The sequence below is a fragment of the Rattus norvegicus genome, chromosome 7 (assembly GCF_036323735.1).
Source record: "Rattus norvegicus strain BN/NHsdMcwi chromosome 7, GRCr8, whole genome shotgun sequence".
NCBI lineage: Eukaryota > Metazoa > Chordata > Mammalia > Rodentia > Muridae > Rattus > Rattus norvegicus.
In genome coordinates, this window is record NC_086025.1 from 131,123,685 (window position 1) to 131,146,214 (window position 22,530).

The 22,530-nt window shown below is 49.4% G+C and overlaps 2 protein-coding genes, 1 long non-coding RNA gene and 1 other non-coding gene across 13 annotated transcripts in view; 1 reads left to right on the forward strand and 3 right to left on the reverse strand.

The window, feature by feature from the left end:
* The window catches only part of Pfkm (phosphofructokinase, muscle), a 37,567-nt gene extending 23,001 nt beyond the window's left edge, over positions 1 to 14,566 (forward strand). For all 5 annotated transcript variants that reach the window (XM_063264219.1, XM_039079863.2, XM_063264220.1 and 2 more), the window contains 20 exons: positions 457 to 534; positions 1,902 to 2,091; positions 2,311 to 2,476; positions 3,302 to 3,346; positions 3,739 to 3,847; positions 3,962 to 4,057; positions 4,264 to 4,356; positions 4,910 to 5,035; positions 6,016 to 6,080; positions 6,549 to 6,612; positions 7,281 to 7,430; positions 7,840 to 7,910; positions 8,408 to 8,495; positions 8,591 to 8,743; positions 9,132 to 9,296; positions 10,695 to 10,756; positions 11,166 to 11,277; positions 12,831 to 12,930; positions 13,743 to 13,848; positions 14,042 to 14,566. In XM_063264219.1, the coding sequence (XP_063120289.1) occupies positions 457 to 534; positions 1,902 to 2,091; positions 2,311 to 2,476; positions 3,302 to 3,346; positions 3,739 to 3,847; positions 3,962 to 4,057; positions 4,264 to 4,356; positions 4,910 to 5,035; positions 6,016 to 6,080; positions 6,549 to 6,612; positions 7,281 to 7,430; positions 7,840 to 7,910; positions 8,408 to 8,495; positions 8,591 to 8,743; positions 9,132 to 9,296; positions 10,695 to 10,756; positions 11,166 to 11,277; positions 12,831 to 12,930; positions 13,743 to 13,848; positions 14,042 to 14,186 (2,184 nt within the window). In that variant the 3' untranslated portion in view covers positions 14,187 to 14,566. The remainder of the gene's footprint in view (positions 1 to 456; positions 535 to 1,901; positions 2,092 to 2,310; positions 2,477 to 3,301; positions 3,347 to 3,738; positions 3,848 to 3,961; positions 4,058 to 4,263; positions 4,357 to 4,909; positions 5,036 to 6,015; positions 6,081 to 6,548; positions 6,613 to 7,280; positions 7,431 to 7,839; positions 7,911 to 8,407; positions 8,496 to 8,590; positions 8,744 to 9,131; positions 9,297 to 10,694; positions 10,757 to 11,165; positions 11,278 to 12,830; positions 12,931 to 13,742; positions 13,849 to 14,041) is intronic.
* On the reverse strand, positions 107 to 2,016 carry LOC134479569 (uncharacterized). Its single transcript, XR_010053084.1, has 2 exons — positions 1,882 to 2,016; positions 107 to 227 (listed from the first exon to the last, which is right to left on the reverse strand). It is a non-coding gene; the product is annotated as an uncharacterized LOC134479569 (long non-coding RNA).
* Trnat-agu34 (transfer RNA threonine (anticodon AGU) 34) lies at positions 10,471 to 10,543 on the reverse strand. The gene has a single exon. It is a non-coding gene; the product is annotated as a tRNA-Thr (tRNA).
* A 2,204-nt stretch (positions 14,567 to 16,770) lies between the features above and the next one.
* The window catches only part of Asb8 (ankyrin repeat and SOCS box-containing 8), a 36,194-nt gene continuing 30,434 nt past the window's right edge, over positions 16,771 to 22,530 (reverse strand). For all 6 annotated transcript variants that reach the window (XM_017594889.3, XM_006242328.4, XM_006242329.4 and 3 more), the window contains one exon: positions 16,771 to 18,535. In XM_017594889.3, the coding sequence (XP_017450378.3) occupies positions 17,903 to 18,535 (633 nt within the window). In that variant the 3' untranslated portion in view covers positions 16,771 to 17,902. The remainder of the gene's footprint in view (positions 18,536 to 22,530) is intronic.

Consider the following 22,530-nt stretch of genomic DNA (forward strand, 5'->3'; position numbering starts at 1 on the left):
AACTAAGTGTCTTCTCAGTCTCCTGGGAACATCTCAGAGATGAGAAAAAGGGGGGATTAGGACAGAAGGGTATTTTGATATTTCAAGAATGAGAGAGAGCCAGGCATGGTAGCCAATGACTTTAATCCAAGTACTCTGGAGGCAGATGCAGGTAGATCTCTGATTGGGAGGCCAGCGTGGTCTACAGACTCTACATCTCCAGGCCAGCCAGGATACACAGTGAGGCCCTGTCTCAAAAGAAGAAAAAAAGAAAGGAAAAGAATGAGAGAAACTGGAACATCAAAAACGTTGACATGTCCTTCCTGGGACTGCTTTACTCACTATACCGTTCTTGGAGCATCAGGGGTCACTCTTGGGGAGGGGGGTGGGTTTTGAACCCCTTTCTAGGGAAGCTGCCTTAGTCATGCCATCTAGAGGAACTTAATGGAGACTTAATGACTACACCGCTCTCCCTAGGGTTACCAAGGCCTGGTGGATGGTGGAGAGCACATCAGGGAGGCCACCTGGGAGAGCGTGTCCATGATGCTCCAGCTGGTATGTTCCAGAGAACTCGTGTTCTATGTTTGCACTGTTCTTGCCTCATCCCGCTCTGGTATCCTAGGTCCCTGGCCACGTGGTTCGGTGAAGAGTGTCAGTGACAGAAGAAGGGCTTATATTTGCCCTTTACTTTTTGCGTCTGAAAACATCACCCTGGCTCCCTGCAGTGGTGAAGGGGTGGGAAGGTGGCTCGCCCTTTATTGAAAGGTCACAGCAAGCTGGCTCATCATAAGCAAGTCCTACTCTGGGGTCACGGGGGAAGTCTGGCCCTGAAAATAACCTTAGAGGACTGAAGCCAGAAGCAGACTTAAACTCAGTCCTCATGTGATAGAGATGGGACAGCCTGAAAACAGACTATTTAAGGGAGAAGGGATGGAGACAGTCTTGCAGACTCTCAAAGAATCCCAGGGAAGTTGGTTTTGGTATCCACAGCCCTCTGTGACTAGTCCATGTTGATCAAGTGGCCTTCAGAGACACAATCACTCTGCTAGCTAAGAACTATAACCATTGAGTGGTCTAGTGAAAAACTTACAAATTACATTTGTATCCCATTCTTTATATAAATCCACTAAACATTCCATGGGAAGCCACTTAATAGGTAGTGGTCTAGTGACATTTTTATAAAGGGAGCACTGCCCGACACACAGTGACCTGAGAATCAACAAGCTTTCTCTCTAATACCCTAGAGTCATGAATGCCTATGAGCCCCTGTTGTTTATGAAAGATCTTAACCCTACTTACCTCTCCAAGTATCTGTCAGCTCCTGGGAACTCAAGACTTCCTACACACAGAGCATTTTTTCTCCTGCAAATGCCTGAGTATCGTGGCTCCTGCCACTAACTCCCTACATGCCTGGGAACTAAGGGGACAAAGCGGCAGTGTCTGGGTAATCTTAGGTGGAATTTCAGTGTGTTAGAGAGGAAGACATACTACCAAGCACACTGGGGTTGAATTCCTTAAAGAAGTTTGGATGTAGTGTAATAGTGCCAGGCACTGAGGAAAGTCGGAAGACTGCAGTCAGCGTGAAAGGCGGAGATAATTCTAGGACAGAGACGAATGTGTGTGCAAACTCTTTTGAGAACAGTCACTTTGATGATTAAATCTTCAATGAGATAGTTGATCTCAGGAGGCTCCTAGGAAGTGTGACAGAATACAGGATGGCATATGAGACACAGCACCATTTTCTTTTCCTTTTTGAGGGACAATGACCTAGGGATGTCTAGGAACTTAGGGAAGTGGCATGATTACACTGCTCTGTCACTGAGTTGGAATGGGGACATCTTAGTGCTTTGAGCCCAAGTATGACTATGACATCTGACTGTGCCCAAATGTGACTGTACCCACCTCCTGTTTCTCCCCTAAAGGGAGGCACGGTGATTGGAAGTGCCCGATGCAAGGACTTCCGGGAGCGAGAAGGACGACTCCGAGCTGCCCACAACCTGGTGAAGCGGGGGATCACCAATCTGTGTGTCATCGGAGGCGATGGCAGCCTCACTGGGGCTGACACTTTTCGTTCAGAGTGGAGTGACTTATTGAATGACCTCCAGAAAGATGGTGAGACATTCCATCCTTACGGCTTGTCATGTGACTGTGCGCATGCGTTGTGCGCATGCGTTGTCCGCACACTCTTACCGCCTATCAGAGAGACATGGTAAACCACACACAGATGAACAGTCCTTGCCCGCCTTTCTACCCTGGCTTACAGTCTCTAGTAATCTGCTCTGTACATGTGGAATTCCTCACATGCTGGGCTCTGCTTTGCTTCCCTTGCAGGGAAGATCACAGCCGAGGAGGCTACAAAGTCCAGCTACCTGAACATCGTGGGCCTGGTTGGCTCAATCGACAATGACTTCTGTGGCACTGATATGACCATTGGTACTGACTCTGCCCTGCACCGCATTGTAGAGATCGTGGACGCCATCACCACCACCGCTCAGAGGTAAGAGCACCTAGCGGGGAGGCAGCAGAAAAGAAGAAGCAAGAATAGACAAGAGCCAGTCCAAGCGCTTGACTGCAGCCACTGTGACTCTGAGACTCAGCCTTGCAGCCCTGAAGATGCTCTGCCCACTAAATGCCTTCTGCCGCTCTCCAGGCTGTTCTTAGGCATATTGCTCTGGGGTCCTGAATACCTGTGATCTCTCATATTGGTGCTTCTCTGACACTACGGCCCTTTAATACAGTTCCTCATGTGCTGACCCCCAAACATAAAATTATTTTGTTGCTAATTCATAACTGTAACTTTGCCACTGTTATGAATCGTGATGTAAATATCTGATGTGTAGGATATCTGATATGTGACCTCTGTGGGGTTGAGACCCACACATGGAGAACCGCTATCGTAGGTGGTTGTGGTCCAGACTAAGGCAGATCTGAAGAGCACACAGTCTGAAGTGGGTGCTGTAAGCACCATTGCTCAGAAGTAAGCAGGTGGGCAGAGGGTCAGTGAGGAAACAGAAAGTCAGCTGGCTGCCAGTGTGCCCAGGTGATTCTGCAGTACTCCAGGTTAGCCTAGTCCTGCAGTACTCCAGGCTAGCCTAATCCTGTATCCCCTTCTTTTCTATTTATCTCTGATTTGGGGGCTCATCCTTTTTCCCCCAATGAAGCTAAACTGCTCCTCCCATATCCTCAGACTTTCAGGAAACCTACTGAATGGCTAGCAGCATAAAGGCATCTCCCAGAGGTCAGGGAGTCTTGGTGAGGATGGTGTGGCAATGGTCCTGGCCACAGGGACATGCAGGCTGTGAATCCCATCTTTCTCTTGCAGCCACCAGAGGACATTTGTGTTAGAAGTGATGGGCCGCCACTGTGGGTAAGACCCCCATCCTGATGGTGAATTTCACATACCTAGATATGGCCCCTTCTTCTGCCCAGAGAGTCAGTCCAGGGGGACCTTGGGAGTAGGTCTGGAAGTCATGCTCCACATGTGGCATGGCCCTCTTTCCCTGTCTCTGCACCATCTCCTTGACCTGCTTGTCTGTGCATATGGGCACAAGCTCAGGTACACGTGAGAGCATGGGCTGTCTCGAGCTGGGAAGCCTGTGAGGTAGTAGTGACCTCCAAGGACAGCGTCTCATCAACAGGTCTAGTGCTTTCTGCCTCAAGAATGAAAGGCTGTGTATCTTCCATCAGCCATGAAGATCATTCTGGGTGTGATGAGGCTACTTGTAGGTTTCTAGTCCCTGCTTCTGGCTCTCATCCTAGATACCTGGCCCTTGTCACCTCTCTGTCGTGTGGGGCCGACTGGGTTTTCATTCCCGAGTGTCCGCCAGATGACGACTGGGAAGAACACCTTTGTCGCCGTCTCAGTGAGGTATCGGCACTTTACCTTGGCCTTGAACAGACCCCTCATGGTATTCCATGAGTGATCTATTTTCTGCCCCTCCATTTAACCCCATTAACCACTTGCCCTCTTGCTCTTGACCAGACAAGAACCCGTGGTTCTCGTCTCAACATCATCATTGTTGCTGAGGGTGCAATCGACAAAAACGGGAAGCCAATCACCTCAGAAGACATCAAGAACGTTAGTGTGAAGCCCTAACCCCCAGCACCCTTGGCCGCCCCTTTGGTGACTTCTGGGTTGTGACCCTGCATCTCCTCTTACTCCTTCTGCCCCTGCCTTCCTCCCGCCAGGAGCCATCACCAGACAAAACACTTTTGTCCTAGTCTACCTTAGTAAGCCGCTGCTGACCTCCTGTTGACTTTGTTTCCCTTTCTTTGTTCTTTTAGCTGGTGGTAAAGCGTCTTGGATATGATACCAGGGTCACTGTTCTGGGACATGTACAGAGGGGTGGGACACCATCAGCCTTTGACCGGATCCTGGTAAGTCACAGGATTCTGAGGTTGCCGCGCCTTAGAAGCCCAAGCCTTGCTGTCCTACAGGGCTTATATCATTAGTCATACTGTCCCTCCTCCAGCCTCTAGGCCACAGTGGTTTCCGTCCATTCCCATACACGCAGATGATGGCGGGCACTAGCAGCCCTAGTCCTGAGTCCGGATCACTGTCTTCAGGCTCTAAGCATCAGCAAAGCTACTGGGCTCGAACCCTGGATAGTCAGTTTGGTCAATATTAGCCCATTTCATTGGAGCAAAGGCAGTCCTTCAGCAGTCAGAGGAGGGTAGTGTTAAAGCCCCACAATCTGTTGATCACAATGTGACATGGACATGCTTCTCTGGAACCAAGGACAGTCCTTAGGGTTCTAATGACAAGAGGGCAGAAAGCCACCAAGCTGTAGATGAGGTCCGGGTGGGGAAGGTAAGGCACAGCAAGTACTGGGTGCAACCTTTCAATGTGGACCTGAGCCGAGCATTCGGAAGGGTCCTGAGCATCCTGGCCCTTAGCTAAGCAGACTCTTTGTTCCGTGGACTCCGGCAGGGCAGCAGGATGGGTGTGGAAGCAGTGATGGCACTTTTGGAGGGGACCCCAGACACCCCAGCCTGTGTGGTGAGCCTCTCTGGTAATCAGGCTGTGCGCCTGCCCCTCATGGAGTGTGTCCAGGTGGTAAGTACTGACCCCATTCTTCTCCAGGGGGGCATGAGGTCAATGTCTGTGTTTCCAGTAGAGAAGGCAGGATGGTTAGTACGAGACATACAGGGAAGACACAGTGGACTGCAGTCCCTCTCTGTCCGAGAGCTGGGACCTCCACTCACTCAGTTCTCTCATCCGTAAAGTGTTACTAGGGAAGATGGAGGGCCACACACTCTCTGATATTTTATAAGTGCCACCCTCACACCCTTTTTGTGTAGTTAAGCAAGGGGACACAGATTCAGTGTCCCTCCTAACAATAGTGAGACTCAGGAAGTGCTAATCATCGCCTTCTAGCAGGTTAGCTCGTGTCTATATGACATCCACCTGAAATGTGTTTCTCTAAATCAGCATAAGGTACCCACCACTCAGCTCCAGTGTGATAAAGATTAGAGGGGGGCTGTGATGCCTCTGACACAGTCTCTCCAAAATGTTGGTCTCTTTAATCCAGGGCAGCCACTCCTGAACAATATGAATACGGTGACTGAATGCTCAACACGAGTGTTAGTCCTGACTGTCGAGGCTGCCTCAATTTCCCTCATTTTGGAGCCCACTTCTCTCTGAGACCTGAAAATCCCAATATCCTCCAGCCATGTCTGAGACTGCATCCCCAAAGAGCAGAAGCCAAAGCCCTGCATGGACGCCAGGCTTTGAGCAGCAGTGGCAGGGACCCTTCTCACCTGGAGAAGCTTCACTCCCTGAGGCTGGGCAGCGACCCAAGTGTGGACAGGCAGCTCTGCCCCCTGTGGACACTGCTCCATTCTGCCCAGAACTCTAATCTAGTCCCTTTTGCTGTTTGTTAGTCTGGAAAAGTTAAAAGGAAATGAAGATGCTTCTGAGATAGTTTCGGGGGACTCAAAGAGTTGCCCTGTATATAAGCAGGATCCCTTCAAAGCAGATCTGGTCACACAGAATCAGGCCTTGGAGTTGTGACTGTTGCTGTATTCCTCCCTTAGACCAAAGACGTGACCAAGGCTATGGATGAGAAGAGATTTGATGAAGCCATTAAGCTGAGAGGCCGGTGAGAAGATAACCAGAAACTGACCAACTGTAGCAGATGCCAGAATGAAGCCAAAAATATTTATCATTCTAGGCCCAAAACATGAGCTGCCTTTTTTAATTATTGTCTGCAACGATTTGTTCCCCAAGGAAATCAGTTGTAAGGTGCTCATTTCATCCAGGGATGCTCCTAGGAAAGGGCCAATCATTCTTATCTGTCATTTCTGGACTCGGAGCTCAGCTAGGTTCTAGGTGTTGCTAAGCCAGGAGCCTGTGCTGAGCACAGACATGGACAGGAATGTCAGGGAGCATTTGATGAATGGATATCCCCTCCCCTGAGCCCCTGCCTGGTCCCTGCTGTGCCTTCCTAGCTCCTTAGAGGTGTACCCTGTGGAAATTCATTGAGACCCAACTCCTGACCCAGATTCCTACGGCTGTTTGCCATAGGGAGCGGCCTGAAGACACCCTGTTCTCTTTGTACTTTTTATAGGAGCTTCATGAACAACTGGGAGGTATACAAGCTTCTAGCTCATGTCAGACCCCCAGTCTCTAAGGTACTGACAACTTGCCCTTCCCTGTCCTCACTTTCTCTTTCTGAAGTGCTGCCCGTGGTCCACACAACCTTGGCCTTGCTACGTCTTTGTCGCTGCTCTTGATCCGTGCTGTAGCCCTGACCCTGTCTGATGACTGTCAGCCACCCCAGATACGAGCCCCATACTTTTACCTTGTCCTGGCCAGAGAACCCAAGACTCACCCCCAGTCCAGGGTTGACAAAAGTGCATGAAAAAACAGGAGAAAGGCTTTGAACCTGTGGGTCTAATCACACCCTGATCCATGTCAGCACTGTCCCCTTGAGAGTGGTTCTCAGTGTTACTACCTATCAGAATTGTCTGGGGTGCCTATAAAGTATGCAGATTCCTGGGCCCTTCCCCCAGCAGAGTGAGGTCTGGAACAGTAGCAGGACGTGCTGTCCGTAAGCTGCTCAGGTCAACTGGGATGCAAGTGGTCCAAGGACTACAAGGGCTGCTTGTCAGTTATATAATGATCACACCTCACCTATAGTGATTTGTGGTAAAGAATTTCGCTTCTGTAGGATAAAGTTGCAGGCTCTGTGCTAGCTCCTTGGGGGAGTGATTGTCACACATGTCCCCAGGGTCTCAGAGTTCTGCCTCTCTTGGTGATTTCCCCTCCGGGGTATCTTCTTCCTTTTCTCCATGAACAGGGCGGGTTGCACACGGTGGCTGTGATGAACGTGGGGGCCCCAGCTGCTGGAATGAATGCTGCAGTTCGCTCTACTGTGAGGATTGGCCTTATCCAAGGCAACCGAGTGCTGGTCGTGCATGATGGCTTTGAGGGTCTGGCCAAAGGTCAGGTATGGAAACACAGAGGAAGGACGTACGCACGCAGTGTGTGGCCATGAAAGGTCAGCTTAGGAGTGGCCAGTCCATTGTCTCTACTCCTCACATCCCTGGCTTCTCTCCAGGAAGTAAGGTTAACTTGGGGGTAATAAAGATAGGAACCCTGAAACGAACCTTGCCAAACATCACTTCTTATTAACTTCTTTGTCCCAGAGCTCAGCACAGCATCTACTGTCTTAGGTGCTCAACATTCCTAAATGAGTCAGAAGGGAGGAAGACGTTCAGTGCAGGGGACAGGCCAGTGTCTGGGTCATCTTCCCACTAGGGGAACTCGGAAGCATCAAAGCCCAAGATGGCCTTGGTCACATATGGCCTTCCTGGCGCTCTGGTCATGGTGCAGAGTTGTATGGCCTTTCCCTGCAGATTGAGGAAGCTGGCTGGAGCTATGTTGGAGGCTGGACTGGTCAAGGTGGTTCCAAACTTGGTACTAAAAGGTAAATGGTTTGTGGGAGCACTGAGCCCCAGTTACCCTGTCCAGATGCTTTTGAATGTGGACACCAAGCCATTGTATCAGGGCCTACGATAGCCACTCTTCAAAATCATTGCATCTTCAGTCAGGACTGAGAGGCCCAACTGCATGTCATGTAGCAGACCTGACCGCTTAAAAGGTCCACTGTATACTTTAGAATTCCTCAGAGTGTGAGGAGAACGGACCACGGGCCCAGGCACTAGAAGGAGCACTTTCTAGGTCTCTTGTTGTTGTTTATTTGCTTTTGGGATAGGCTTCCTCTGTACAGCCCTGGCTGTCCTGGAACTCTCTTGTGATCATTCTGGTCTCGAACTCAGAGACCCACCTGCCTCTGCCTCCCGAGTGCTGGGTTCAAAGGCATGCACCACCACTGCCTGGCTCACTTTCTAGTTCTTAATTTTTCTCTCTGTCCATCTCGCTATCTCACCCCTGATTTCCTGTCCCCTGTCACTGGTCAACTAGGACTCTACCCAAGAAGAACCTGGAACAGATCAGTGCCAACATAACCAAGTATAACATCCAGGGCCTGGTTATCATTGGGGGCTTTGAGGTGGGTGTTCCAGCATTTCCTCCTCCCTCCCTCCTCCCCCTTTTTCCCCTCCCTCCTTCCCTCCCTCATGTCGGCTCCTGCTGCTCTCTCTCTAGGCTTACACAGGGGGCTTGGAGCTGATGGAGGGCAGGAAGCAGTTTGATGAGCTCTGCATCCCATTTGTGGTCATTCCCGCCACGGTTTCCAATAATGTCCCAGGGTCAGACTTCAGCATCGGGGCTGACACAGCACTGAACACCATCTGCACGGTGAGCGCCTGCCACCTCCCGTTTCAGTCAGCCCAGATTGTTGTCCCGTCTTAGAAAGGGAACCTCTGTAAGTAAACAGCTGTGTTTGAGAAAGTCTCTGTCCACCCAGGCATCTGTGCAGGAATTCCCTCCTCCTACCTAGGACTACAGCACTGCTCTCAAGAGGCCCTTCTGTTTTATCCTGAGGTGATATCCCTACCCTTAGCAACATTAACGACAGAGCAGCTTTCTTCCCAGGAAAGAAGTCTACAATGTAGTGTGGCCTCTTTGAATGCAGGACCTTATGAGGTCAGGGGCCTCACTGGCCTAGAAGGATACAGCCCTGGATTTTAATTAATGGGGAAAGAAGACTTCCGACCCTATCTTTCCGTGGCTTTTGTCCTTACAGACCTGTGACCGAATCAAGCAGTCTGCAGCAGGCACCAAGCGGCGAGTGTTTATCATCGAGACGATGGGTGGTTACTGTGGCTATCTGGCCACCATGGCAGGACTGGCGGCTGGGGCTGATGCTGCCTACATTTTTGAGGAGCCCTTCACCATCCGAGATCTCCAGGTAGATGGCCACCAGAGCCTGCTAGTGTCTCTCTCCCATTCCAGTCTCTCTCCCGAGTGCTCCTACAGTAATGAGAGCCATGAGAGCCAAGGGGAGGTTGGAGCTGACAGACCCAGCACCATGAAGACTAGAAGGGTCCTCCCGGGTGGCTTCTATTTCGGGACTGCGTTTTGTTGGGTAGCATGCTGTTGGGTAGCATGCTGTTGTTGGGTAGCATGCTGTTGGGTAGCATGCTGTTGTTGGGTAGCATGCTGTTGGGTAGCATGCTGTTGTTGGGTAGCATGCTGTTGTTGGGTAGCATGCTGTTGTTGGGTAGCATGCTGTTGTTGGGTAGCATGCTGTTGTTGGGTAGCATGCTGTTGTTGGGTAGCATGCTGTTGTTGGGTAGCATGCTGTTGGGTAGCATGCTGTTGGGTAGCATGCTGTTGTTGGGTAGCATGCTGTTGTTGGGTAGCATGCTGTTGGGTAGCTGTTAAGCCCTTTGGTGGAGTCTGCATTTTATCTTCACAACTGGCATCCAAAGCTGTTGTTTCTGCATTCTAGGTGAGAAAAGTTTAGAAGGTTTAAAAACTTCAGACTCTCGAGTTGGGGATTTAGCTTATTGGTAGAGCACTTGCCTAGCAAGCGCAAGGCCCTGGGTTCGGTCCCCAGCTCCAAAAAAAAAAAAAAAAAAAAAACCAAAAACTTCAGACTCTCAGAGAGCAGGTAGTTTAAATGCTTGAGGAATCCAGGCTGTCTTCTCAGATTTCTCTTGATGCCACTCCAGTTCTGAGGGAAATATCCCTTCGCCTCTGGGCAGGACTCGTCTCATTTTTCACAGAGAGGGTCAAATGATCATGGTTTTTCCAGTTTCGAGTTCAGTGGAGGAGAAAGCCACAAAGTAGAGATTTAGCAGCCAACTGGGGGACTCCAGCTCAGGCCATCCTTGCCACATGCAGAGTAGAAGTCCTTTACCTGCTCCCCTCAGAGCTCCAGTGAGGGTACACATCCCCAACAGCTGAATCACCCATTTACACACAACCCACCATGCCACAGGTATAAAGATACATACATGCTGTGTTCTGTGGAAAAGGGAGGCCAGATGTCCCTGACAGAGAGGTGGGAGAGGGAGGGGCTGAAGTCGGTTTGGTTCTCAGTGGCACTAAACTTCTTCTTTTTTTTTTTGGTTCTTTTTTTTGGAGCTGGGGACCGAACCCAGGGCCTTGTGCTTACTAGGCAAGCGCTCTACCACTGAGCTAAATCCCCAACCCCGGCACTAAACTTCTTAAGAGCTATAGACCCAGTTTAAACCCCAGCTTGGGAGCAGCCACCCGTGCCCCCTGAAAGGTTTGATGTAAAGAGGTGTTTATCCACCCTGAGCAATCCCAGCAGGTGGGGCGTTTCCTGTTTCACGTTCAGGTTAATGTTGAACATCTGGTGCAGAAGATGAAAACAACTGTGAAGAGAGGCCTGGTGCTGAGGTACCTGGGGGCTGCCCGGGTATAGTGCTCCCCGTTAGGAGAGACTAGGCAGAGTGGCCTAGGCTGTGGGTCCATCAGTGACTGAGGAATCTGGTGAAGAAAGGGGAGGAGAAACATACTATCCCCTGAACCTTGGGAGGAGATTAAAACAGCTTAGAAAAGCAAAGGGAAGAGAGGAGAGATGGACTCCTGGGCTTCTGGTTTCCCTGGGGGGATGGAGGAGGAGAGGAGAGATGGACTCCTGGGCTTCCGGTTTCCCTGGGGGGGATGGAGGAGGGGAGGAGAGATGGACTCCTGGGCTGCTGGCTTCCCTGGGGGGATGGAGGAGGGGAGGAGAGATGGACTCCTGGGCTGCTGGCTTCCCTGGGAGGAGGAGGGATGGACTCGTAGACTTCCCGTTTCCTGGCAGGAATGAGAAGTGCAACGAGAACTACACTACTGATTTCATTTTCAACCTGTACTCTGAGGAGGGGAAGGGCATCTTCGACAGCAGGAAGAACGTGCTTGGCCACATGCAGCAGGTGATAAGACACCCAAGCACACCTTCACTGGTTCCCGGAGCCCCCAACAGCCAAAGAGCTCCCACTGGCTTTCTCCAGTTACCTCACTGTCAGCATGCATCAAGGTTGGGTCATAACATCCAAACAACCTTACCTTAGACAAGCCAGTCACTCACTGTGCTGTTGCTGTGAAGAGACACTGTGACCAAGGCAACTCTTAGAAAGGACGGCATTTAATTAGGGGTTTGCTGGCACTTTCAGGCTTAGCCCATTATCGTCATGGCAGGGAACATGGCTGCACACATGGTGACAGGCATGGCAAGTCTGGAGTGGTAGTTGAGAGCTATACCCTAGTCTACAGGCTGAGAGGGCTTTCTGAGACCTCAAATCCCACCCACCGTGACAGACTTCCTCCAACAAGGCCACACCTTTTAGCCGTTCTAATCCTTTCTAGTAGTGCTACTCTTGGGCGGTAGAACGTTCAAATATATGAGCCGATGAGGGCCATTCTTATTCAAACCACCACACGGCCCTAGAGCTGGGATCCATTCTCTTTGCTTAGGATATAGTTCCTCAACCTTGGTGACATTGCCACTGGGACAGGTTAGTTCTTTGATGTTAGGTCACTGCTCTGTGCACTGCAGGAGCTTAACATGACTCCTGGCCTCTGCCTATGGTATAGTTCAGTCAGTCAGACCTCCCTATCAGTGTTAACAAAATATCTCTGAAGACACTCAGTGTCCCCCGTGGGATCTCTAATTGAGAACCAGCAATTCTGATGAGGAAAATGGGGTCCAGAGGAAATCATTTTCAGCACCACTAACAGTTGAGAATTAGAGCTGAGTCTGCCTAGTTTTCCCACCTAGGGTTCTTCACCTTTTGTGAGCCTCAGGGACTGGTTAGTTTTGGCTTCCATCTCCATTAACTGGGCCTCAGGGGAAGGCATCATTACTAGGTGGTGCTGGTTCCAGATGGCCCCAGCTCATGCCTCTTAAGCACCAATGTCCCTCTACCCACAAAGAATGCCCATTATCTTAGGTTGAGGAAAGTTGCAGCTCCTGTGGGAATGTAGTGTTATTGGATGAATGGATATGTATGTATGAATGTACCTATGTATGTATGTATGTATGTATGTATGTATGTATTTATGTACATACTACGTACCTACGTACACACATATTCTTATGTCCTTTCCCACCTCCCTCCCACTTCTCCACTTGCTTTCTCTTAGTTCATAGAAAAACTGACATATTCTGAGGTCCTCCCTGGAACAGCCAGGTTGGGTTACAGCCCGTATCAGCGATGACGGTGACTGCCAAGCTGCCACACTAAAAAGTAGACAGACTGAGATGGGATCTGTCACCCGTGAAGAGAGCTGTGTGATTACCATGTCCTTTAACTGACTGTCCCTGCACTTGAGCCCAGCTCACCTCTGGTCCCTTGAGTGTCTCAGAGCATCCTTCCATGGTTTGACTTCTGTCCTGTAAATCCAAGACCCATTCTTTCTGTATGTCTAGATATCTGTGCTTCATTAGGACCCTGACTTCTAATTTTTCTGAATTTTTTCCCCTCAGGGTGGAAGCCCAACTCCCTTTGACAGGAATTTTGCCACCAAGATGGGTGCTAAGGCTATGAATTGGATGTCTGGGAAAATCAAAGAGAGTTACCGTAATGGTATGTGGGGTGGGAGGATGAGCCCTCTACCGTAATGATGTGTGGGGTGGGAGGGTGATCCCCCTACTGTAATGGTGTGTGGGGTGGGAGATGAGTCCCCTACTGTAATGGTGTGTGGGGTGGGAGATGAGCCCCCTACTGTAATGGTGTGTGGGGTGGGAGGGTGAGCCCCCTACTGTAATGGTGTGTGGGGTGGGAGGATGAGCCCCCTACTGTAATGGTGTGTGGGGTGGGAGATGAGCCCCCTACTGTAATGGTGTGTGGGGTGGGAGATGAGTCCCCTACTGAAATGGTGTGTGGGGTGGGAAGGTGAGTCCCCTACTGTAATGGTGTGTGGGGTGGGAGGATGAGTCCCCTACTGTAATGGTGTATGGGGTGGGAGGGTGAGCCCCCTACTGTAATGGTGTGTGGGGTGGGAAGGTGAGTCCCCTACCTTAATGGTGTGTGGGGTGGGAGGGTGAGCCCCCTACTGTAATGGTGTGTGGGGTGGGAGGGTGAGCCCCCTACTGTAATGGTGTGTGGGGTGGGAGATGAGTCTCCTACTGTAATGGTGTGTGGGGTGGGAGGGTGAGCCCCCTACTGTAATGGTGTGTGGGGTGGGAGATGAGTCTCCTACTGTAATGGTGTGTGGGGTGGGAAGGTGAGCCCCCTACTGTAATGGTGTGTGGGGTGGGAAGGTGAGCCCCCTACTGTAATGGTGTGTGGGGTGGGAGGGTGAGCCCCCTACTGTAATGATGTGTGGGCAGGAGGCAAGCCCTCTCCAGAGGTCCACTCCTCAGCTGAGGGAGTAACTGGCCCATCCTTTATTCCAGGACGGATCTTTGCCAACACTCCCGACTCAGGTTGTGTTCTGGGGATGCGTAAGAGGGCCCTGGTCTTTCAGCCAGTGACTGAGCTGAAGGACCAGACAGATTTTGAGTAAGTCATTATTACATTCTAGAATCACCCTCTCCCTTCTGCTCTCTGTCTGCCTGTTAATGGTCTCTAATGCTTGGAGTAGTGACACCTGTGGGTACTCCAGCTGCTTCTGCCTACCTCCTTCCCAAAAGCCTCTGGCAGGACTTCACTGGAGTACAACAATGTCACCTCACCATTACTTCATTCTCTATAGGCACCGAATCCCCAAAGAACAGTGGTGGCTGAAGCTGAGGCCAATCCTCAAAATCCTGGCCAAGTACGAGATTGATCTGGACACCTCTGACCACGCCCACCTGGAGCACATTTCCAGGAAGCGGTCTGGAGAAGCTGCTGTCTAGACCACTTTGGAGTGAGGGGGAAAATCATCTGATCATGGTCAGCTCACACCCTGGTAGACCTCAGCCCATGGCTTCTCAGTGTTGTAGCCCAGCCCCTACCCTTCTAGGTTTCCCTGTACTCTGTACCTGCAACCAGGATCAGCTGTGGCCAGGAGTTGGGGGAGGGGTGGTGAGTGCCTCTCCTAGGTAGCTGTCCTTCCTTGCACCCTGGCTTCATCTGTCACACAGGCTGGATGTCTCTAGTGCTACTGCTAGATTTCAGCTTCTCAAGAGTAAAAGTGAGCTTTATTTATTTCTTTGTGATAACAAAGAGTCCTAGGTCCTTTCCTTGTACCACAGTGAAGTGTAACTACACTAATAAAAGCCAGCTGGCCACTGTGCTTTGGGTGCTGTCATTATCTTCCCAAGGGGACTGTGACGTCAGCCCTGCATCCCTCCCAGAGTCCCGGAGAGCAGCACACGTGACTGTCCTGTGCACTTCGGCTCGCTGCGGGGTGTTTGTTGGTTTTGGTTTTTGTAGCATCCCTTGGGATACCCACAACACAGGGGACTGACCCTCACGACCTCCCACTAGTCCCTCGATTGTATTGACAGCCAATATGATGTGCCTGTCTCCACGCAAGAAGTTATGGTTTATTTCTTGATCACGTACCCATTACCCAGTTGGACTTTGCCTAGCCATTCCACAGTCTCCACAAATCAGCATCCTTTTCAGCCCTTCCTTGGATGAGAGCAGATTCTGACAGATCTTTGTGGGGCAGACATGTACATTTTGTAAGCGTGGACATTAGAGATACCGGCGCTAAACCTGTGATGGTTGGAATACATGTTTTGGAACGATGTCAAATCTTACTTAGCTGAAATTTGTCTTCTGTTCCACAACAGAAGCTGTGTCCTCATTACTGAAGTGTCCACTGCAGTTGAGCTTCAGGATTGGGACTATACAGTGTACCCCAGGTTGACAGGAGCAGGCCTTACTCTTGAGGTGAAGATTAGCCACCGTACACTAGACTGTGACTCTGAGCTACACATAGGCCTATTCCTCCCCATCCATACCGCTTTCTTCCTTGCCTGCCGAAGCAGGGCATTTACAGTCCTGCAGTGGGTAGGCAGCCTTGCAGTAGGTATAATCTGGCTGTCTGAGGTGCTACTCTACATCCTTTTAGCAGTTCTAAATAGGCCACAGCCAGATGCTAATTGGCATTCTAAAGGCCAGAGAAATTAGCATTAAATGCCAAGTGCTGTGTTAGGCATTCTGCATGTTACCATTGAATCCCCAAAATAGCTTCATGAAGGGAACGCTGACAACCCTCTTCAGAGATGAGGACACTGTCTCAGAGTGATTCGTGTCTAGATTTTAGAGCCTCACAAAACTGAGAGTCAAACATTTTTTTTTAAAGCCAGGGGTGGTGGTACCTTTAATCCCAACACTCAGGAGGCAGAAGCAGGAGGATCTCTGAATTTGAGGCTAGCCTGGTTTACATAGTAAGTTCCGGGACAGACAGGCTACACAGAGAAACCCTGCTTCAAAATAATTTTTAAGATTTACTTTGTGTATAATGTGTATGAGTGTTTTGCCCACTTGTCAGTATGAATTCCACACACATGCCTGTTGCCCACAGAGGTTAGAAGAGGGTGTCAGACCCCCTGGTATTACAGACGGTTCTGATCCACCACGTGGGTGCTGGGAACTGAGCCCAGGTCCTCTGCGAGAGCACCAAGTACCCTTAACTGCCACACCGTTTCTTTAATCCCAGTCAAACTGATCTTGAAGCCATTCTGCTCCTCATGCTACCCAAGCCTGACCAACTAAAACTAGGAAAAGGCAGTGGGGGGCTCCACGCACTGGGGCACAAGTGCAGCTGCCCTCGCTGACAGCCAGTCAGAACAAAAGTGACATTTCACAAAGAGCAGTATTTCAGGATCACAAGAAGATCTGAAAACAAATGTAGACAAAGATGGCATAGGGAGAAAAACCACCTACTAAGTACGTGCTGTCTTCCCAAAGTCAAAGAGCAGCGAGGCTGTGTCGACTGGATGCACTGTAGCCACCGACTGTAAGTAGGAAGTGACTGAAAAAACATGGAATCCACACACACAAGATGTCTCGTTCCCAAGTACTACAGGCATCAACGATGAGAAACAGAAGGGCATCTTCAGTGGTTCCCCTGCACACTGAAGAGCAGAATGGGCCTGGCTGCCTTTCAGAATGGCAGTGCCAAGTTTCATTCTAACTAATTCAGTCTTGGTGGGAAGAGTTTGGGGTTTAGCATTTAATTTCCCTGTTAGGCTGAGAGGCCCAGACTGCAGTATTGGATCTCAGCCTTGGAGACTTGACTTGCTGCATCTCTCTTATCTGGGTTTGGGGGCATTCTGAGGGAAGTGGAGGCTTTCCCCACACTGTGCCCTGGGGTAGGGGACTCTGAGGGAAGTGGAGGCTTTCCCCACACTGTGCCCTCACTCTCCTGCTCACTCATGTCCACAGTCACTTGCCGAGAGGAGAAAGGCATACGAAGAGCCAAGCAATTTCTTATAAATGGGCAAAAGAGAAAGCAGAGAAAAGTAGAAACTGGAAGTTGCCAAATTTGCTTTTAGAATTATTTATTCTTTTTTCAAATGGGCAAACCCAGCGACAGCAGAGAACAAAAGCAGGCACGCTGTTTTGAGTTAGTGGCAGTCTGAAGGTCCTATTCATCTGGGTGCAGTCTCCAGCCAGCTTTTTAGAAAATGCTTTCCAAACTTGCATACAGATCGCCTAAGGTCAAAATCAACTTCATCTAGTTTAAGAACACGAAAAAGGAAGAACATTGTTCACAAAACTGGGTCTTTTAGGGTAGGCGGCCAGTTCCAAAGAACCCCTTTTGTATTCTGTGTTCTGTCCCTAGCTCCACTTACCCCATTTTCTATAGCTCAGTAAAAGGCAAAGGTTCCAAGAGAGTAGGAAAAAACAGCTCGGAACTCTTAGGGAATGGGGCTCTGTGGAAAAGGCAGTGCCGCCCACCCTCCACCCTTACTAGAGAGACCTTCATGGGAGGAGCAGGGCCCTCGCTCTGCTCATTGGTGCAAAGGAGTTTTCAGGGAAAGCCACATTAGGATGGCCTGGCAATCCTGGGACTGCTGGGAATCCTGCTCTTCTCCCTCGGAGCAGCCAGACATCCTGTGAAACTCACCGCTGGATGCCGAGCCCTGGGTACCATATGGAAAAGGAGTCAGGGCTCCTGAGTGCCGAATCCTGAGTCTATACCCCATCTGAATGAAGTTCAAGCACTCTTCCTTGGAACATAATTCTTGTTAATCGGAGTGTGGACTTCTTAAACTTCAGATCAACTACAACTCTTCAGAAGGAACTCCTTCACAATGCTCACCATGGCCCAGGAAGCCATGTATCTAAGTACTTTAGGTTCGCCTAGGAAATGCAGTCACACTGTTGACTAAAGTGTCCTGCAGGGATCTGGGGAAGACTTCTTTTGCAGGATTGAATATAAAAAGGCAACTAAGCAATAAAACAGCAAACAGAAGTGAGGTAACTTTTTTTGGTTTGGTTGCTTGGTATGGGAGGGGAGATGGTACAGACATTACTGTTATGTGTTGTCTCAAAATCTATAAACCACACAACAGGAACAAGTGCTTTTCTGTGTTCCACAACAAAGGGACAGAATTGAAAAGAAAACCTCACCCAGAGCTGCCTGCAAGATGGCAGAAACGTCCCCTACAGGCTACTCTAAGAGTAACAGGTATTCCTTCAAAGACGCTGGCAGTGGGAGACCCTTCACTGCATCGGGCAGATACTGGAGACCCAGGCTGCGGCGCACAGCGTAGCGGGCGAGGGTTTTAAGAGTTCCTGGTGCCGAGCACAACACAGTCAGTTTTTCACACAGCTGCTGGTCTTTGGTCACTTCTCGTGGCATGATGCCATTTTTTCTTAATTCAAACTGTCCAACAGCTCTATGGAGGAGCTCAAAGCAGGAGTCTTCTTTCTCTGTTCCCAGTCCTCTCACCAGCAGAGCCACCAGGCGGGAGATGGGTGTCTGGCCTTTTAGGTTGATGACTCTGACCTCAGCGCCATAGTCAAGAAGGATGCTGACACTCTCAAGATTTCCCTTCATGGCAGCCCAGCTGAGTGGAGTATCATTGTTGTAATCCAGGGCATTGACAGAGGCCCCGCTCTCCAGCAGGGCCCGCACACACTCGGCATTGTTCTTAAAGGCTGCCCAGTGAAGCGGGGTATCTCTGTTGCCATCCAGTGCATTGGGATTTGCCCCATATTCCAACAGGACCTCCACGCAAGCCTCATCTTTCTCTGCTGCATAGTGGAGGGCTGTTCGGTTGTAGCCATCCAGGGCGTTGACCTGCAGAGAGGAAGGAACTACTTTACACTGGGCAGGTTACTGGGGAGAAGATGCTGGCAAAGAGTACTGTACTCATTTTCCCACTGCCTTTGTCATGCAGTGCTCTCAACAATACATCCATTGCTGTGACGAGAAACCATGACCAAGGAAACTCTTATAAAGGAAACATTTAATTGGGGCTGGCTTACAGTGTCAGAGGTTCAGTCTATTATGGTGGAAGAATGTCAATGTCCAATCAGACATGGTGCTGGAAGGAGCCGTGAGCTCTACATCTTGATCCAGAGGCAGCAGAAAGAGACTACTATGTTTTATACTAAACATAGTTTGAACATATGTGGAACCTCAAAGCCCACCCACACAGAGATGATCTTCCTCCGATAAGGGCACACATCCTAATAATACCATTCTCTATGGGCCAAGCATTCAAATACATGAGTCTATGGGGGCCAAAACTATTCAAACCACCACATTCCACTCCCTGGTCCCCATAAGCTGTGTTCATAATATAATGCGAAATGTATTTACTTCAATTACTGACGTCCCCATAGTCTATCGCAGTCTCCGCAATGTTTAAAAAATTAAAAGTAGGGGTTGGGGATTTAGCTCAGTGGTAGAGCTGGGTTCGGTCCCCAGCTCCAAGAAAAAGAAAAGGAAAAAAAAAAATTAAAAGTACAAAGTTCACAGTATGCTCTGAGATTCATGCAATGAACAACTGTAATCCTCTATAATATCAAAATCAAAAAGCAGATCACATACTTCCGACATCACAGGAGATACATTACCACTCCGAAATGTCATAATGAGGAAATACGAAGCCAAAGCAAGACCAAAATCTGGCTGGGCAAACTCAAAACTCTGCATCTCCATCGTCTTTCAGCTTTGTTGACTGCAACGTAACTCTTTCTCCTGGGCTGGCCCACGCCCTGTTGGCAGCTTTCCTCAGCAGGTATCCCACAGCTCTGGTATCTGATATCTTGGGGTCTCCAAGGCAACTTCAACTTTACAGCTTCTTGTTCCAATGTCTGGAATCCACACATGGTCTTCTGGGCTCCTCCAAAGGGCTGTCATCACTTCTCCAGCTCTGTCCTCTGTACCATTCTAGGCTCAGGTTGATCCACTCCACTGCCGCTGCTGTTCTTGGTGGTCACCCCATGGTCCTGGCATCTCCAATACACTGGGGTCTTCTGCTGCAACTAGGCTTCACCAATAGCCTCTCTCAGGCTCTCTTCATGGTGCCAAGTCTCAACTCCTTTGCATGACCCCTTCAGTCCTGGGCCATCAACTGCAACTGAGGCTGCACCTTCACCAACGGCCTTCCATGGCCTCTCACAGTGCCCAGCCTCAGCTGCTCTTCGTGACTCTTTCATGCCCTCAAAACCAGTACCACCTGGGTGACTCTCACACATCACCAAGTCCAGCTGCAGCATGAGGTGCAACCTTGGCCATCTCTGGAACACAGCTCCTTTGTGCTCTCACATAGCACTTCCTAGGTTTCACCTCAGTGATGTTGGTCTCTTTTAATCACAGCTAATTTCTTACTTCCAGTTAGCCAACATCAGATGTCCCAGTAGTCCCTTCTACTCTTGACTGTAAAGCTAGAACCACATGGCCGAAGCTGCCAAGTTCTGTTGCTTTGCCGGGAGGCTGGAACACGACCCCCTTTTTCTATTATGTTATCACCAGGCTTTCTCTTTTTCAACTCCTTCAGCTCGGCTGTCCTGGAACTCGCTCTGTAGATTGACCTTGAACTCAAGAGACCTGCCAGCCTCTGTCTCCTGAGTGCTGGGATTAGAGGCGTGCAGCACTGCACCTAAACCTAAGCCTGTCTGTGAGTCCTTCCACAGGACGGAAGCTTAGCTAGGTGGGGTCTTGGCTCAAGGTCACCACTCCCTTAATCCCATTTAATATCTTTAACCTATTAATCTCCTTGGATGGATTTAGCTCCATTCCACTCTGGTGTCCTTTTAATCCTCAAACTATGCATTTTCTATTTTTCCTTTCTAAACTTGCTACCTGTCATCGAAATGTTCCTCAAAGGACTGAGCCTCGTGCTTTCATGTGAGATTAGGCTGCTTTGCGATTTCACTTGCTAATTCGATTAATTTACATAAATTTCTTCATTTTACTGTCAAGCAGATTCTTATGGACAAGGGCAAAAAGCAGCCACATTCTTCACCAAATTATTTCAAGAAAGATTTCTGGACAACATATTAAAATTCTTCTCCTCTGAAATCTCTTGAGCCAGGCTCTCATAGTTCAAATCGCCCTCAGTACAACGGTTTTCCTTGTTCTTACTAGTGGCTCATTGAGCTACAATTACGGTGTTCATCTGCCTCTCTGTTCCACAGTACCAAAATCCACATCCTTCCAAACAAAAGCACGGTCAGGCCTATCCCAGCAGTACCCCAGTGCCTGGTACCAACTGCTGTGTTAGTGTGGGTTCCCACTGCTGTGAGGAGACACCATGACCAGTGAAGCTCTGATAAAGGACAATATTTAATTGGGCTGGTAATTGCAGAGGTTTAGTCCACTATCACGGCGCATGAAAGCATCACAGCGTGCAGGCAGACACGGTGCTGGGGAAGGAGCGGACAGCCCTACATCCGGACCCCAGGCAGCAGAAGGAGACAGCTGTGTTTTATACTAAGCTTGAACATATGAGACCTCAAAGCCCTCCTACACAGAGACATATTTCCTCCAACAAGGCCACACCTCTGAATAATGTCACTCCCCATGGGCCAAGCATTCAAACACAAGGGTCTATGGGGGCCATCCCTATCAAAGCCACATCATACAATGCAATAAACCAAATCAAACCACTTAATGGGGTTAACCGCTTTGTTTTACTCCTCACCTTCTCTGCTCACTGGCATTAATCACTCGGTGTAACCAGGTTTTTCACTTCAGGATCACTTAAATTACAAACAGGCCAATCACAATATTACAGACTGGCTTTTTCTGTAGCTAGTTTGTTTAATCACAAACTTATAGACAGAACACCATGGCTGTATGGAGATGCTATGGTGGGCCTGGATTTTTGACGTACTGTCCAGTGCGTTTGGGACTTCACACTGGCTTGATGGCTTGTCATCTCAGCATATGCCACCTTCAGGGCTGCTCACCTACAAAGCTGTGGCATTAACTTGTCATGTATTTACTTAGCAGCATCTGCAAGCCAGCAATCTAAACACTTTCAACCTTATTACACACCCTTTTCATAGATGGGGAGGCTGAGGCAAAGGGAGGGTTTAAGGAATCCATTCAAGGTCACACAACTGCAAGCACTGTGTCAGAATTGGAATCCATGAAATCTGGTTCCAAAGTCCTTTTGGGGATGAGGGATGGTCAGCCTCAGATGAAATCTTGTTATATAGTCAAGCTGGTGTCCGCCTTGCAGCCCGCCTGACTCAGCCCTCCCAGTGCTAGGATTACAGGGAATCCTTAACCACCACCTGGTTCAGAAGCTAGTCTTTTAATCATTGTGCGGCTTCATGCCAATACCAAGAGTCTACTTTGAAAAATTAATTTTAGATTTTTATCTTAATACATTACAAAGACAGTAAGACCAAGTTATGCTAAAATAGCTAGCGGGGAAATAAAAGCACAAGTGCTCAGGTCTTGAGGATGGACAATAGTCCACAGACTCTCCCATGTCTAAGGCTGTCTTGCAGGGCTTGACATCACCCAGAGTTGAGAGGCCTCTGTCCTTAGGTAACAGGAGAGTCAGCAGGAGAGGACACAGTGGGAACACAACCAGCCCAGGAGGTAACAGAGACAGGAAGAAACAAACTCCTTCTTGGAGCCATGAACAACTTAAGTGAAGGGAAACAAGACAGGCAAAGGGCTAAGATCCTTCGAGTCGTCTTGGAGTCACACAATTCATGGTTACACCTTGCTTTAGGAACACAATGCTAATGCCACCATGAATTACGAAGTGAGCTGGAAGGTGTAGAGAGAGAGTCTAAGGAAAGGGTCAGGTGCTTACAGCTCGTGAG